This window comes from Microcebus murinus, chromosome 24, assembly GCF_040939455.1.
Source record: "Microcebus murinus isolate Inina chromosome 24, M.murinus_Inina_mat1.0, whole genome shotgun sequence".
NCBI classification, from domain to species: domain Eukaryota; kingdom Metazoa; phylum Chordata; class Mammalia; order Primates; family Cheirogaleidae; genus Microcebus; species Microcebus murinus.
The window spans coordinates 5,591,092-5,604,608 of record NC_134127.1 but is presented as its reverse complement, the minus strand read 5'-3'; the positions used below and the strand labels follow the sequence as shown (position 1 = coordinate 5,604,608).

Sequence of the window (13,517 nt, the reverse complement as noted above, 5' to 3'; positions counted from 1 at the left end):
GGGTTATCAAACACTTCCTTTTATATGTCAGGGGAGCTAGATTTTATTTTTATCCCTTTGCTATATGAGACCACAAAAGTGCTAGCTCAGTTTGGTAACTGCTTCTTCTGAATTACTGAATGCCTCCAGGGAAAAGCAATTGGACTTAACCCCTGAGTTTATATATATATATATATATATATATATATATATATATATATTTCTTAGATTTTTAGCTTGGTAGTTTTCATTGTCTGGTTATATCTTTGAGGATTTCTTAGGAGATGTTTTTTATACTTCATGTAGCTTTTTCATATATCTTCAGTAGGAGATTGGCTGAAGTTACCTAATTTATTATTCCTGAAAGCAGGAGTCTTTAACTTTATTAATATGTTTTGTATGCAAATCTCTTCTCCATATATTCTGATGATCATGTGCACACTGAATGCAAATGTTTTAAGGGAAAAGGGGAAGTTTCACCCAAAAGGACTGATGATTTCAGAGTATTTCAATATATTTCTACGGATGGTGGGCCAGATAATAAAAGTGTCTTACAGGACATTAAAGGATTTGATCTTAAGGAAGATGATTTTCTCTAAGTCAGTTCTGAATTCTTATAGTATTTTGAGCAAAGGGATGACATGATCAGATTTTTAGTTTTCTTCTCTGGATGTTGGAAAACTAGAATTGGACTTATCATAATTTTTATAATTTCTTCTTTACCCAAGAGATTTTTAGTAGCCTATATTTTAAAATTTCTAAATATAAAAGTATTTTTAATTTTTCTTTTGATTATTAATTTTTAAGTTAATTGCATAGTGATTAATGAGAGTAATCTGTACAATAGGTATTTTTTGCAATGTGTTGAGGCTTTCTTTTCTTTTTTTTTTTTTTTTTTTTTTTTTGGAGCAGTCAGAATACACACATTTATTGATTAACATCACCATCTTTTATATGCATGGTTCATGGCACCCCCAAATAGTTACAATAGTTACATCAAATATCATGATCAGAGATCACCATAACAGATATAATAATAATGAAAAAATTGAAATATTGTGAGCATTATCAAAATGTGACACATAGATACCAACTGAGTTTTTAGAAACATGGTGCTGATGGACTTGCTTGATCCAGATTGCCACAAACCTTCAATTTGTAAAAAACACAATATCTGCAAAGTGCAATAACATGAGGCATGCTTGTGTATGATTCCAAAACCTAACCTTCCCTTTTGATGCTACAGTTGTAAAGAATCAGCGCATTGTCACCGTTGGCAATGGTTTCTGCAATTTTTCAAATTTTGAGCTTAGAGTTGTCCACAATTTTGAAAGTGAATACAGAGGGTAGAGGCTTTCTTTTCTTGATGGTCAAGTAAATTATCATTTTGATAAACACTTTTGTGCTCTTACAAAAATTGGATTCTTTAAATGTTTGCATAATTTATAAATATCAGGCTTGTATGTTCAAAATCCATAATATTTTTTTTCTTCTTGATCTATCAATAATTGAAATAGATGCATTAAAATTTCTTCTTGTAGTGGCAAATTTAATTTCTCCATCTGGTTTTGTCCATGTTAACATCATATACTTAGAACCTATTTTTAAAAAATTATAGTTGCTGTAAAATTCTATGCATTTTCAGTAATTTAATTGCTTTGATTATATAGTAAACGTCCTCGCCTTTAGTAAACCCTCTTTTAAAAATGGTATTAATTTGATTTGTATGTTTTCACATCAGTGCGAGGGGTTCTATTAAATGCACTGAATAAGTATAACAGTCTCTAAAGCCAGAGTCAACCATCTTTTTTACATCTTTGCCACTAAATTCTTTTGTCCAGGGTCCCTCCTTCTTTGGAATTGGAGACTATATTTAAGTGCTACTTGGCCTATACAACTTTTATTTGTGGGTCTGCAATGAAGTGGGAGGATCTGAGGCGAGTTGCGGTAAGATCTAGTTCTTTTTCTCCTGTTGGTTTTCCTAAGCTGCAACCATTGAGGTGATAAGGTTGCATTGCTCTTTGAAAACATATCATTTTAAATTCTCTAACTGGAGGGAAAATATGACTTCCTCAATCTTCAAAACTGACCACAAAGGAAGTGTAATCGTTGACTTCCAAATCTTCCTTGAAAAATATCAAGTAGACCTCACTGTTTACCTACATTTGTATTTAAATGATTTATTTCACTAAAGTCTCTATTTATCTAGATTGGTTTTATTTTATCAGTCTAAGGGACCTGAAAAAGTTAGGGGTAGCAAAAGTGTGCTTGATCTTACCACCCACACAGGATTCTTGCTGGAAGACAGATTTCTAAGAGTCCATAAGCTTAACCCAACTTCACCTCCTACACACACTCATATGCCTTCTGATGGGAGAAAGGAAAATAATGGGACATAAAGGAAAATGGCAGAAATTCTATCAAAGTTGTCACTAAAAATGATGAGCAGCATCCAACCCTCTAGACAGGTTTGATTTAAGATCAAAGCTGGCTCCCTGTCATGTTCTATGTCTTACAGATTCAACAAATCAAAGGGTTTCAGTTTAAAGCAAACATCTATAGAGTTAACGTAAAGAGTTGAAGCAGAATATGACAGACCCAGCCTAATTTTTCTCTTTCCTGAAACTTGGTACTGTAAGAGCCACTTCAATAATTTTCCAGAACTTTGAAATTCACAACCCACAAATATTGAATGACTGCTTACTTTGGGCCAAGTAGACCCCCTCAATTCCTCCATCCCTTGCTGTCCCGAAAGGCAAATACATATGTAGGCAGTTGCTTATAAAGGTCTTACGGTTCATTGCTAGGCATAAAATGATGGTGACGGATATAGTGGGAGAGATACAGCCTTGTACTTTACCGTTTTAAAGCAATCTTACATCTATGTCAGAGACCCTGTGCCCTGGTCCCTCAGCTGCAGCCCTCACGGCCCTTGCAACATTCTAGAACTATGATCCTGATTTAGAGACACGCCCCTCCACCCCCCTTATCAACTCCTTCCCGAGTGTGCTCTCTTCCTCGTTGGCAATTTTATGACGCATCCATAAGAAAACCCAAAAGGAAAACGCTGGAGCGTGCCCCGTGTAACTAACGAGATGGGTGCTGTTTCATCTGCAAGAGCAGGTGGAGCACGCGGAGGCCTGCCTGATCATAGCCAACCCTCTGTGCAGCGATTCTCACGCCGAGGACATTTCCAACATCATGAGGTAAGAAGCTGGCCCTGTGCCGTGTGTGCTCCAGTGCTCACCTTCTTCTGTTCTTTTAGAATAAGGCTTAGTGCGTAGGACTAGACAGGAGGACACGCCGTCTACTGCAGCACTAGGTTCATCGTAATCCAAGTTTCTGCCTATTGTTTTGTCCTCACCCCAAGGCTGCGGCTGGTCGCAAGAGGAAGTGAAAAGGGGGCGCCCCCAGTGTGTATGTGCTTCTCCGTTTGCTTCCCTGAAGTTTCACATGGGTGATCGCTATCTGAAATTAAAAAGCAAAATATCTGATTATTACTCAGATAGCACCACTATCACGAAGATACTCCCCTCCTCAAAAATAAAGATACAATTCGTGAACCCTATTAATACACTTTATTTATTGGGGGGGGAGGGTTTATCCAGTAATTCTGGTGAAAGATTGTGCACGATTCAGTATGATGTACTTGTGACCATTGGAAAGTGTTTTCAAGTTGGCTAGAGTTAGTTAGTGTTACCATCTTGAACTGCGAACTGTCGATGAGCAGGAACTTGATGTGTGGTAAGAAAGATTCAGCTATGATGGTGAAGACGATGGCATCATGCCTAACCCAGACGGACTTCTGGTCCTCAGAGCCAAATAAATACACGTAGCTGAATGTGACGCTATGTGTCGCAAGAAACAGCTGAGAACTTGGCCCATGCCTAATACAGTAAATATGAGATAGATCTTAATTTGTAAAATGAGAAAGTTGTATGAGTCTGTGAGCTACTTTAAGCTACAGGCAGCAATTAAATCTCTATTTTTTTTTCCTGCAATTATTATGTTTGGGTTTAATGGCTAAAGCATATGAAACCATTTCCTCTTCAAGAACTAGTCCCACAAGACCACGGTCTTCTAATCCCGAGAGATGACCTTTCCATAGATTTGGTTTACTAAAGTCACTAAAACAATAACACTCTTCCATGTATGCTAGTAGATACAACAGTTTTAGAAAACAGCGTAACGAGGGACTTTATTATATATGTCAAGTCTCTCTACATTTGCCTACACATCAATTTGACTCTGAATTGAATTATATTACAGGGGCATTTGCATAAGACATGCCACTGATGAGCCTGTTTGTGGTTTATGCAGGGTGCTCTCTCTCAAGAGCTACTACTCTAACACCAGAGTCATCATTCAGATACTGCAATCCCACAACAAGGTACCGTGATAACATTGCAGCACACTCAACCTCCTTCTCTTTTAGTCCATAGAGCTAGAGGAACCTTATTACTATCTAACACATCAATAAATGAAAAGTTTTGGCTGTTCTTAGATAAAATTTAGAGTCTCATCAAGATTGTTAGTCACTTAAGAATGTAAATTGGGGCAAGAATTAGAGACCTAAACCATTTGACCTGACTTTGCAATTCTAACCATTTATTTATTTATTTGATTTGGAGCAGTTGACTGCAAACCGTTTTCAAATACTGCATTTGTTCTTATCCCATCCATTGACCTGGGCACCACCTTTATGCCCAAGAGTAATGAATAAATAGTTTCAAGTAAATTAAAAGAAAGAAAGATATCCACCCAAAAGGGCTTTCTTGAGGTATGTTTATTCCTAATTCTTGACCTACTTTCTACCATGTAACAGGTTTATCTGCCAAAGATTCCCACCTGGAACTGGAGTAGTGGAGACAACATCATCTGCTTTGCTGAATTAAAGCTTGGATTCATCGCCCAAGGCTGTTTGGTTCCAGGCTTGTGCACCTTCCTGACGTCTCTGTTTGTTCAGCCAAACCGAAAGGTAGCTTTGGTTGAATCTTGGCTCTCTCCCCATATCTCACATATTAGGATTGGGATTAAGAAAAAAAAAGATTGAGAAAAGCAAGAGGGCCTGAAGAAATAGAATTTAACTTCTGTGTGAGCTGGGAAGGAACTGAGAGATCTAGATTAAGTCCCAGGTCCTGCATTGACCTTGAAGCTGTCATTCATCTTATTCTTGCCTAAGAGCATTTATCTCCGAAACAGAAATCATGACTCCACTTCCTACTTGCAGTTCAGGATGTTAGGAATATAAATATATTCATAAAGGTAGAAGGGTTTTGAGTTATCGAAAGTAGAAATATAAATAAAGGTTACATTATTAATGAAGTAACATATTTAATATAAATTAAACACAAAATAACAATTGACATAATAAAAATTTATATTGCTCAAATAGAAATAATGATATAAATAACAATTAAAATCTAATTTTCCAGGTTATTTTAGGGAAGTTGCGTGTAGTACTAATAATAGTGACCAATAGGTACTCAGGTATTGAGTATCTATTGTGTTGTGTTTCTCCTCAATGATATTTCCAGGCGGTATCCCAGCAATGGGTTGGTGAAGCCAACTAAACTTGATCGTACAGTATGTTAGTGAGCAGCAGAGCTAGAATTGTGGGGTCCCCAGTTTTGCCACTACATCCTATGCTCCTAGTGTTGGGTGTCTACTCACAGTCTCCCACATCAGGTTTTTCAATGCGTTTGTCTGAGACAAAATAAGAGGCCAAAAAGGGATCACTGGGACAAATTTCTATAGCACAAAATGTGGCCTTCCAAATACCATTCCCATGAAATGCCCCCAAGAAAGGTGTCCTAACCCATGGCTGGGGCTGCCATTCTTTGTCTAAAGCCTTTTCAGGGACAGGCTTTCATCTCCATTGAGTTCCAAGTCCACGTTCGCCTCTTCATACACTTGACTTCCTTTCTGGCCTCTCCTTGCACTTTATTTCTTCTGATCAATAGAAATGTTTGCAATCTTTACCTGTTCCATCTCTTCCCCTAATAAAGAAGAGCAAAAGAGGTGAAAAAATGCTCTCTGGTCAGCAAAAGGGTAGCTGGGACAAAGAGAATTCTTCTGCAATTCCACCTGTGAGAGCAAGGAGATACAGCATAGAGGTGAAGAGGAATGCCCAGCAGTCAGTAGGGAACGAACCTTGGTGCTGGTGCAGGGTACATGCTATTACCTTCATCTAGGGACAGGGAGGATGACCTAGGGAAAGGCCCATGAGGAAATTGTCTCTGCCTGCATCGAATGCCTAGAAAGCAGCAGAGAACTTTGATATCTGTTGTGATGACTATGATTTTAACCTCCATGGGTGGAGAAAATGAATGGAATGATAACTCTATATGAAGACATTGCCTCCTTCATGGATATATCCAAGGTGGAGATATAAAGTCATTCCTGTTACAGCTTTCTTAAATTTAGAGCTGTAGCCATTTCACGGAGGATGGTCACCTGACATTATCATCACAAGATGGCTTTTGGAATATAGAAATTGAGAGATATCCGTGGTCTCCATAATCTTGTTTTGTTTTTAATGAAGTTGGAAACCCACTTTTAGAAACCCTAAACTGAACAGCCTCAGGGAAAGATTTGTGAACCCTGTGCTCTCTGCTCTGCTGTTTTAGGTTCTGTAACAAACTGTTGACTTCATTGTATGTTTCATTTTTCTTGTATTAGACACTTACTTTCCCTGACTCTCAGTTTCCCCATTTGTAAAATGAGAGTTGTTCATCTCATCACCTGATTTTCCAAATATTATTGTTTGAAAAACCTCTGAGTACTCAGATTAAAAGGCCTTGAACCAATGCCATGGGTTTTAATTATATTGATTGTATTGTGAAAAATCATAGCTTGAAAAGCATTTCTGGTTGTTTCTAGGTTCAGAGCACTGCCATAAGCTTAAATTTAGATTAGCTCTCATCCAGCTGGCTTCTGTGAGCTTCCAGATTCTTCTATCCAAAGTCCACTTTGTGGACTCCTGGTTTCCTTCCTGATTTTTTAAGCCCTACCTCAGGAAGTCTTCTTCATATCTATGGTTATCACTTTCTACCCTCTTCCAAAAATTGAAGTATTTGGATTAGAAGCACTAAGCCAATTTCTTTAGTCATCGAGACTTAAACAGAGGTGTGAACTGCCCCATGAGGGGAAGCCTTCATTGTCAGAGGTATTTAAGCAAGTGGGAAGGGGCAAGAGATTCAGGTGAATCTTGTTGGTGGGGAAGGGAACTGATTTGCCTGAAGTAGGTGGCGCTTTTTCGCAAGGCAGAAAAAAACCTTTATTTGTTTGTTTTATTTATTTGTTTGTTTGTGTGTTTGTCTTTGTTTCGTTTTTTCCCCCAAACACATCATGGCCCTCGGAGGAGAATCTCTGAACCAGTCATAACCCTGCACAGCACCAGTGCTCCAGAAGGTTTAGAAATGCCATTCTTTCATCTGAGATTCTGGGCTGTGAGAAGCCCATCCTGCTATCGCAGAGCTGGGTGGTGGCGATTCTCACGGCAGCAGGTGGGGCAGGACGAGAGGAGGACCTCACACGTACACCTCAGCAATGAGTTTCCAACAGCCTCCCTGATGTGCTCAATTTAGCCTTTTATTTTTATTTTTATTTCGGCATATTATGGGGGTACAGATTTTAAGGTCTCAATAAATGCCCATTTCCCCCCCTCCCCCCACAAGTCTGAGTCTCCATCATGACCATCCCCCAGATGGTGCACATCTCACTCATCATGTATGTATATACTCGCCCCCCTCCCCCCTCCCCCCTGCCCAATACCCTATTACTGCAGTACCTATGTGACCACTTAGGTGCTGCTCAGTTAATACCAATTTGCTGGTGAGTACATGTGGTGCTTGTTTTTCCATTCTTGGGAAACTTCACTTAATAGTATGGGTTCCAGCTCTAACCAGGAAAATATAAGATGTGCTATGTCACCATTGTTTCTTAGAGCTGAATAGTACTCCATGGTATACATATACCACATTTTATTAATCCATTCTTGGATTGATGGACACTTGGGCTGTTTCCACAGCCTCGCAATTATGAATTGTGCTGCTATAAAATCAAGATGGTGGACGAGAAACACCGCCAGACAGAGTGTCTCTGCAGAAAATTTAGCCTTTTAAAAACACATCCTTCTCCTTTCACATCTCTGGTTTCCCTAGAAACCTGATGTTGCCCTTGATTGCTACATTGTCACTTCTGTTGATCAGGATAGCTCTTCAAGTTCTTTGACCCTATGAAGGGACTGGGCAGAAGCCATGGATGTTTTTTTCTTTCAGTGCAGACCAATTGGTCAGTGCTGACCAACCAGCAAGTGCTGGCCAATTAGTTCCAATTTAATGGAACTAATGAGTTAGTACATGCAGTGTTTGTTTTTCCATTCTTGTGACCCTTCACTTAGGAGAATAGTCTCCAGTATATGGTTAGTAGAAAACTAAAATGTTTTGAAAGCAATCTTCAATAGCGCTATCCAGAGAGAGACAACTTGGATTCCACATTATTCCTCCCATATTATTTTTTCTGTCTCAAAAAATGGCCCACTTTGATGAAATTGGGAGTGGACAATAGAGAAGAATCCTAATTTCCAGTAAGAAAACTTGGGATGCCATCTGGGATGAAACTAGGTCATGATGTGTTCACCTCATCCTCAACACTTTAGTGAAAATAGCTGAAATAATGTTAGAATTTTAGTTCTTACTTCAACATTCTTCCATTAGGCACCATAATAAATCTCCTTTTTTTTTTTACTTAAATGCAATGGAGACTAGTTAGCTGGTCAGTGTAATTCACACTGTGGATTATAGCACCCTGTACCCCATGTCATTGGGCTTCATGTGGCATAAACTGTGTATTCCAGATTTCTCCGAAACAGCCCTGGAAAAGACTTTTCTTGAATGGCATGAAGAACAAAATTTTCACTCAACGTCTCTCAGATGACTTTGCTGGAATGAATTTTCCTGAAGTTGCCAGGTAAGTTCAGAAAAATCCTTTCCTCATTCCTCAAGTAACAGCGTTCATCGAGGGCTCACTGCAGTCCAGGCTCCGTTACAAACACGGGAGCTATGAGAACGAATAAGTCGGAGCCCCTGCAACTTAGAAGTTTGCAGTCTGTGTGGGACACTTTCATCTCTGTCACAGCTGGCACCCTGGTCACCAGCCACTTCCGGTGGATTCACTTATGAAGTGAAAGTTCCGTATGCGGGAGTTCTTGCCTCTCCCAAGATGCTAGTTTTCTCCCAGGGTGCAAAGTGTCCGTCATATTCTTGCTGACTAGCACCCTGCTTTTCTTTCTTTCCTTACAACTGCTTGTCTTCCTTTCCAGGATCTGCTTTGTGAAGCTGCACATCATGCTGATAGCCATCGAACACAAGTCCCTCTTTCAGGGTGGTTGCCGGTACCAATGAGGCTTCCTATCTCTGCAGTTTTTTGTTTTGTTTTGTTTTGTTTTTTTAATTTCAGAATATTACAGAGGTCAAATGTTTTGGTTATGTAAATTACTTTTGTGCCATTTGAGTCAAAGTTATAAATGTGCCCATCCCCCAGAAAGTGTCCGATTTACCCATTAGGTGTGAATTTACCCATCCTCTCCCCCTCCCTCCCACCTGCATCATTTCCGACGAATGTTATTTCCACATGTGCATGTAAGTGCTGACCAATTCGTTCCAATTTAATGGAACTAATGAGTTAGTACATGCGGTGTTTGTTTTTCCATTCTTGTGATACTTCACTTAGAAGAATGGTCCCCAGTTCCATTCAGATGAATACAACATGTATTAGTTTTTTTTTATTAGAATCTTTGTGATTAAGTCTTTTTTTAGAGGTACAGCCATAACTAAGCTTTTTGCCACTAGCTGAGAGCCAGCCTCCAGACACCCAGGCTCCTGCGCTGCTGGGGTCACAGTGCTCACCCTAGTGTGACCCCACCCCAGTTCTCTCTTGGGAGCAGAGGAGAGAAGAAATGGTCACCATCTCAGACCTTTTCCTCTTAATGGTATTATCAGATCTTGTAAGTCTTGACAATGAAAGAATACTATGAAATAGAATTATTTGGGGGAAAAACATGTTCCCATGACCTCTAGCCTTAGAATGTAAGCTACCAAATGTGGAAAAATAGGACTTTGACCCACTGGACAAATTCTGCTGTTGATAGGATAGGTAAACAAAAGGTAACATCACTAGAACACTAGCATTTCCCGAGAACCCGTAAGTGGGTAATATGAAAAGTAAGAGAAGTCATCGTGTCATACAAAAAAAAAAAAAAAAAAATCCAAGACAAACAGAATGTACCAAAACATAAATGGGAGAAAAGTGGAAAAAAGAAAGAGAATCAGCTATTATACGGATAAAGTATGCTGAAAAATAAGAAAAAGTGGAGCTTAAATGGGATGGGAGGGGGCAAAAAAGGCTATTATGTTGCCTCATGTGTGATTTTTACTGGAAAATTAACTCACACTAATTTGGAATCAACAGACTAGATGCTGAACCTATGATTTGCTAGCCCTGTGGCCTTGAAGAAGAGTTTATTTGTAGAATGAGGAAGTCAAATTTATGCATTTATAAGACCCCTTCCAGTTCTATAATTGGCATTACCAAGAATCCTATAATTATAGGGAAACATTGAAAATTTAATAATTTTAAATTATGTCAGATGGACTATGAATGAATGATTTTATGATTTTATATGAAAGGTTAGAAAGAATAAAAGATCTGAGTTGAGAGAATCTAGAAGGCATCTGAGTAGAAAAAAACAGTGGGGTACTGTGAAAAGCAAATCTTTGAGGAAAAATAACAGATATTATTCCTTGGCTGGCTAAGTTCTATCTAACAATCTTGCCATGCCCAAGAAAATCTCAAAATCTAAACTTCTGCATGTAAGCATCTGCAAAAATGGACTTTCTACTGGACACAGGTCTGAGTTAAAAGGTAGCCTTAGAATCATAAGCCAGGTAGTTTGGGTTTCAAACTGGCCCCAAATCTGCTCAAGTTTTAGTAACAATTTTGGACTTCCACAACCTGGGCTACACATCAGAATTCTTTGCAAAATGTTAAAGACATATGGATTCCAAAACCCCATTTCTGACTTTTCAAAATCCAAATCTCCAATGGAGGGGCCTGAGAATGTTTTTAAAAGTCTTCATGATATAGTCAGTTTATTCACTGTCCCTTAGAAACTACAACCACATGCTCTTAAGATCTTTTCCAACTCTAATATCCTTTTCTGTAAACTTTATTAAGATGAGTGTTAGAACATCACAGACCAGAAACATGAATATTTACCAAGCAACTAATTTCACGTAGATTCAAAAGGTCCTAGTGTAACTTACCAGTACACACCTACTGCCATTGAAAGAGAGTCCCACTCCAACACAGATTTAACTTTGCCTTCTCACTGAAAAGTCAGGTGAGTCGATGGGATTAAATCCCAATTTATCAAAAACATTGATCATAGCAATCTCTTACATGATTGCTGCTTCATGACCAACACTGCTATTGGCACTGTGTGTACATTAACTCTTGAACCCTCGCAACAGCGCTGTGAGATGGGCACAATTATTAGTTCCATTTTACTGGGTGCTATTAGTCCCATTTCACAGAGGAGGAAAAGCGAGGCCCAGAAAAGTCAAACAATTTTCCCAGCTTCACACAATTCCCAAGTGGCAGAGGCAGGATCTGAACTCAGGCAGTCTTGTTACCGGGCGCTGTTCTTCTGATCACCATTCCGGGCTAAATCTACTGTAGCCACTATTGGTATAAGCAAGACTGGACATATTAATGGCTGGGCTTTAGGCGAGTGTATTTAAATTCTGGGGGAAAATCTATCTTTTCTCACCTTTTATTTCCTCTTCTAATTGATACACTTGAATAGACTCTAAGACTTGCAAAAGCCCTGGATAATCACGAGGGGATTTGTCTTAGGGAATAATTTGCCACCTGCTAAGAAAAGAAGCTGGATCTGACCTCAGTCAGATAATGTAATGAGTTTGTTCCAGTGACAAACATTCTCTGACAGAGCAATGGGCCATGATTCATGGAGAGAGGAAAAAGCAATAATGTCAGTTTGGGAAAAGCCTTAAAAGAAGCCTTCTCTCTCAAATACAATCAGATACATGTTTTATTGCAACTGTGTCTTTCATAGCTAGATACTTAACATGAGTTCAGAGGACCGTACTCCTTTAAAAAAAAAAAAAAGGAGCTATGTAAGACACAACTAAGCATGTATCTGCTAGTCAGTGAACATCAACCAATAGTATTAATATTTAGGGGGCCACACATTCATGTTCTTTTTCCTGTCCAAGTTAAAACCAATTATTCCACTCATTAATATAAGTCAGTAAACACTCAGAAAATATCATCCATTGTCTTTGGCAGTAACCTATCTGAACAGAGCTATTTAGTCTTGTTCTACTCTTAGCATAAAGCTGAAGAGCTTTTATTGTGGAAACACATTTAGTTTTTGTAAGGATTCTGCAAGTTAACTTTGGAGTGTCCCACCAAAAGAGTAAGCTGTGCCAGAATTAAGACTTGACCTCATTCCTATATGAATGTAAAGGGAGGGATGATTTTTAAAGGAGGAAGGGAGTACTTTCATCATGCGCAAAAGAAGTGAAGGGAGTTATCGAGTTAAAAGACCCCACCACACTGAGGGTTTGACATAAAGAAAATAAAGGCAGGAGATCCTGACAAATGGGGAAATGTGGGCAACTTAGAGTGACAGCAGAAAACTGTATCAAGTAATGTCATGGATAGAAATTTATAAGACAGCATTTTCAAACACACAAACCATAAGAGAGTAGAGAATCCAAATGTTCAAGCCATGTTAAGAATAATTCACATGGCTTCTGTTCCCAAAAATCTTGCAACCACAGCAGACAAAAATGAAGTCCAAAGAAATGTACAACCTCAAAAACTTCGTATGTAAAATAAAAGGAACATTTTAAGTTAGCTGGTTAATTAGAATGTAATTTAATTTTAAATATTAATAGCAAGTGGCCTAAGCACTAGCACCACTGGTATGACCATGAGCTTGGCAACAGTGTGATCTTGGCCTGTTTGTCGTAGGATAGCGTAAATTAGCTTTCTGAGTTAGTTGGAGCGTCTCAGATTCATGACACAATCCAAGGAGGATCTTCCCCTAGGCTTGGCTGTATGTGCTGTTCAGCAATCAAGTCGTTGCTTGGCTCTTCTCAGCATAATTAGCAGCAATCAAAGGATTAAATATAGCCCAATTCACATTTTCCACTATGTTTGGCAGTAAAAGAAGACTGAATCCTATTCACTCGGCAACTTAGAGAATCCACTGGTAATAGTGACAGGATGAAGCACCAAATATCGCCACCAAAAATCAAAGGGAAAAATTACCATACTTTTTATTTTCTCTTTCCAGTGGTCTGTTACTAAATCCACCTGTACAAGTTAGGCTGCATAAGAACTCATTAGGGTTCTTTATTGCTGAATCTCCAAGTGAAGTCAAAAGGTAATTTTTTTAAAAAAAATTACTCTTTGGGGGGAAATCACTAAAGCAAATACAACTTCGT

At 38.7% G+C, this 13,517-nt stretch overlaps 1 protein-coding gene across 1 annotated transcript in view; it reads left to right on the top strand.

The window, feature by feature from the left end:
• Positions 1-13,517, top strand: part of KCNU1 (potassium calcium-activated channel subfamily U member 1) — a 126,667-nt gene that overhangs the window by 37,760 nt on the left and 75,390 nt on the right. The window contains 7 exon segments of the mRNA XM_075997122.1: positions 1,821-1,926; positions 3,103-3,185; positions 4,300-4,369; positions 4,805-4,957; positions 8,840-8,952; positions 9,305-9,376; positions 13,367-13,456. Coding sequence (XP_075853237.1) covers positions 1,821-1,926; positions 3,103-3,185; positions 4,300-4,369; positions 4,805-4,957; positions 8,840-8,952; positions 9,305-9,376; positions 13,367-13,456 — 687 coding nt within the window.